The following is a 3,613-nucleotide window of genomic DNA, read 5'->3' on the forward strand; positions in this document are numbered from 1 at the left end:
GACTAACTTACCTCTCGGAGGAGAGATGGGACCACGCTGAGCTTACGAAGCCTATTAATATTTATTAGGTTTTGGAATTTCCAATCTACACGGCACCCCACTCCAAGTAAGCTTAGTTGATGCATCTTGTTTTCGACCGCTTCCTGATTAACGTGGATGGTGCGTAGGCAACCTCATTTACTCGTTTCGGACCGAGCCCACGCGCGCAACGACTCCAATTGTTGTCGAGTTCAAGCTGCGCACCTTTCGCAGCCACCGACCAAGTCGTGCTGTCCAGTGACGACCAGATCGCGCTGCGCAACTCGATGAGTGGGCTCGACGCCGAGTCGCACGTTGTGACCGCCAAAACCATGCAGTCCCTCCATGCCCCGAGGCTAGTCCCCGAGAAAACCGCGGTCGACACACTCGAAGCGCCACTGCAAGCCAAGACGCCGGGCGCCAACTTGCCCGAGAAGACGAAAGAGCGGGCTCAAATCGTCGAGGAGACGCAGTTGTTTCAAGCCAAACTCCGCGAGCACGCCGTACGAAATGCGTTTTTGAGTTTGAGTTTTCGATGTCGGGACAACGATGGTGCGTAGGTGTGGGTCCAGCTTCACCAGCGCGAGCTTGCGCAGCAGCAGCATTTTGCACTTAAAGAGGATGGAAGTCCGCGAAAAGCGTCGAGTGAATCACCGGCCGGGTACGCGCGCAAGCCGCCGACCAAGAAGCTAGCATAGCAATGCCCACTTGAATCCGTTGCACCGTTCCACGTGGACGGATACTAGATAGTAACTTATGTAAACCCTCGACTCCAACATCGCAAAATGTGCTCTTACGACATATCGAATCCACGCGCTCTCTCAATTTGTTTTAGCGACTAATTCTGTCGTTGTCAAAAGCTGATGGAACCTCACTTTATACGAGTTCTTATAGCACTCGGACGTTTAGCTCCATGCTGGCGTCGCTCGTACCTATTACTACGCAGTCGTAGATGCAGATTCCCATCGTGGGTGTCTCATTGACATCGGCTGCGACGACAATTGAGAGGACAAAAACGCTCAAGTCGATCAAAAATGGATAGAAGAACGACATATTAGAGAGATTTCGCAACAGTTCTGCGGCAACGTAGCACAACTCCCTTAGACCATGTAGTTGGCGAGGACGGCCACCGCAGCAAGCGCGAATGCCGAGACGGACGCGATGGACGCCGACGACGGCGCAGGCGTCGGTGCCTTGGTCGGCGCGGTCGTCGGCGCGGTCGTCGGCGCCTTGGTCGTGGTCGAGCCCGTCGTCGGCGCACTCGTGGCGTTGCACGCACCCGTCGACACGACCGTGAGCTTCTCGGACGGCTTGGCGCACGCGGCCTTGAGGAGTTCGCAGTTGTTGTTGTACGTCTTGCCGTCCGAGCCGCAGACTTCGTCGAGCACGTCGTTGCAGACCTTGGGGCAGAGGTCGCACTCGCCCTTCTTGGCGACTTTGAGCGTCGGGTTGTTGCACGCCTTGTTCTTGAGCTCGCACTCGGAGTTGTACGTGTTGTTGTCGCTGCCGCAGACCGGCGCGTACATCTTGTCGCAGAGCATCGCGCAGGCCTTGTTGCCGCACGGCACCGCGGTCATGGTCGCGTTGGTGCACTGCGCGTTCTGGAGGAGGCACTCGTTGTTGTAGGTGACACCATCCGAGCCGCAGACGGGCTTCATGTCCTTGGTGCAGGCCTTCTCGCACGCGGCATCGGCGTTGACGACAGTGGCGGTCACCGCGAGAAGCAGACCGAGCGAGAGCTGCATGCTGTAGTGCTGGTGCTGGTTGAGTAAAATCAAAAGTGCAATCTCGACCGCATCGTCCGGACGCGTGGGACTTGACGCAGGACCATGTCACGGCATCTGATAACCCCGCGCGGCCGCCGCGCTTGGCAATACTTTGATTGCCGCCACGCGCGTGTTAGAGCGTTTGTATGGAAAGGCCATTTTATGACGCAGACCATCTTGGCGCGTTGGGATTGGCTCGATTGTTAGACAGAGGATATGTATGGTATACAAACGTAGGCTATTTGGATACAGGATCTGGAAACGCTGGCTGCTTTTGGAAACGATCTGATTTGGATCTGCGCACAGCACATGGGCTGCAGCTGGCGACGAGAACCTCGTGTACAGCAGCTATCTGATGTCGGTCGACGCTTGTGTGCTTCACCACTGCTTTGGACCGACTGGAAAGAGCCTGGATCTGAAACAGCTCGCAACTCGACGCGGTGCGTGGACCTCGCCACAGCGATCGCAAGTAAATTTAGTACATGTACTACACCACTAGCATCATTTAAGGTCTCGCGCCTGTCCGTTGCCACACATTTATATGCATCTTTTTCTTCAAAATCAAGTGGTAATGTGCAATCGGCCTCCATGCACGAGTCCAACGCACATTCAAGTCGACCAACATTTCCAATATTTGGCGAGTCCGCCCCCGAGCAAGGATTTTTTGGTGCGCAAGAACAGCCTGCCATCAAGCCTCCTGGACTGGATCGTGCGGGGCTGAAGGCTGAATTTTCGCGCCTCTCAAGCACCTACTTTGCAGTTGAAGGCGGCATATCTGAGCAGCGGTCATGCCCAAGCGTCCAGTAAAAATTCGCTCACCAGAAAGGCTCCGCCAGGGCGCAAGGGATGCAGTGAACTTTGCTCTCGACGGACCTACTTGTGCTTGGTGCATGCGCAGAGTCCAGGATCGAGGTTGTGTTGCATCCTCTTGACGTGCACTATCGAAGCCGGTAAATAGTACTTGCAGAAAAAAGCCCAGCATTGCGCTCTCGCTTGTCCATGGACAAGTTGTCGTGCAGCAGCAGACTGTATCCTTGCGACCGGCGGGAAATTTTGGCGCGAAAGGCCCGCTGTTCTCTCAGTCCCCACCTTGTCCGCGTATCCAACTATATTACAATAGGATCAGTGTAGCTCGAGGTTAATAGTACACTACGCCGACACCAATAACAACTCTATTGTAGTAGGCGGACACGGAGGCTCGTGGTCAGGATTTTTTCCCATGCGCCTGTCGGCGAGCGCCAATAAATGCATGCCGCTGCCCGTAATACATAGAGTGTGTTTGACTAAACTCTACTATATCTGTATTTCTCCACTATAGTTGTATTCCTCCATATATCACACTGCAAATATTGACTTTAGAAAGATTGATGGGGTTCCTTTCAAGCTCTCTGATTGGGCTCTCGTCAAGCGTTTGCGTTTGGGCGCGGAGCCGGATACGCGGTTCAAATTCGAACTTCGCGTGGCATGTTATCCGGAACCTGTCGCTTTTGATCCCGAAGAGTATTTAAAGCCAGAGGTTTGGAACTGGCCTGGCATTTGTATGGCAGTCCAGCACACGCCTCCGACGACCATGAGCAGCAAGGAAGAGATGGACGACGAGATCCGCGAGCAGGACCGCTTCCTCCCGACGGCCAACATCTCCCGCATCATGAAGGTCTCGCTGCCCAACACGGCCAAGATCGCCAAGGACGGCAAGGAGACGGTCCAGGAGTGCGTCTCGGAGTTCATTTCGTTCATCACGTCCGAGGCGAGCGACAAGTGCCAGCAGGAGAAGCGCAAGACGATCAACGGCGACGACATCATCTGGGCCATGAGCACGCTGGGCTTTG

The 3,613-nt window shown here is 54.9% G+C and overlaps 2 protein-coding genes across 2 annotated transcripts; one reads left to right on the forward strand and one right to left on the reverse strand.

The window, feature by feature from the left end:
- Positions 1 to 305: 305 nt before the first annotated feature.
- Positions 306 to 818, forward strand: SPRG_11787 (hypothetical protein; the record flags this gene model as incomplete). The annotated part of the gene is made up of 2 exons (XM_012350989.1): positions 306 to 521; positions 579 to 818. The coding sequence occupies 2 exons, from the start codon at positions 306 to 308 to the stop codon at positions 714 to 716; spliced, it is 354 nt and encodes a 117-aa protein (XP_012206379.1). The 3' UTR covers positions 717 to 818.
- Positions 819 to 1,053: 235 nt separating this feature from the next.
- SPRG_11788 (hypothetical protein) lies at positions 1,054 to 1,817 on the reverse strand. Its single transcript, XM_012350990.1, has one exon. It carries the CDS (start codon positions 1,761 to 1,763, stop codon positions 1,119 to 1,121), a length of 645 nt encoding a protein of 214 aa, XP_012206380.1. The 5' UTR covers positions 1,764 to 1,817; the 3' UTR covers positions 1,054 to 1,118.
- Positions 1,818 to 3,613: the final 1,796 nt, after the last annotated feature.

Source organism: Saprolegnia parasitica (genome assembly GCF_000151545.1).
Source record: "Saprolegnia parasitica CBS 223.65 unplaced genomic scaffold supercont2.72, whole genome shotgun sequence".
NCBI lineage: Eukaryota > Oomycota > Saprolegniomycetes > Saprolegniales > Saprolegniaceae > Saprolegnia > Saprolegnia parasitica.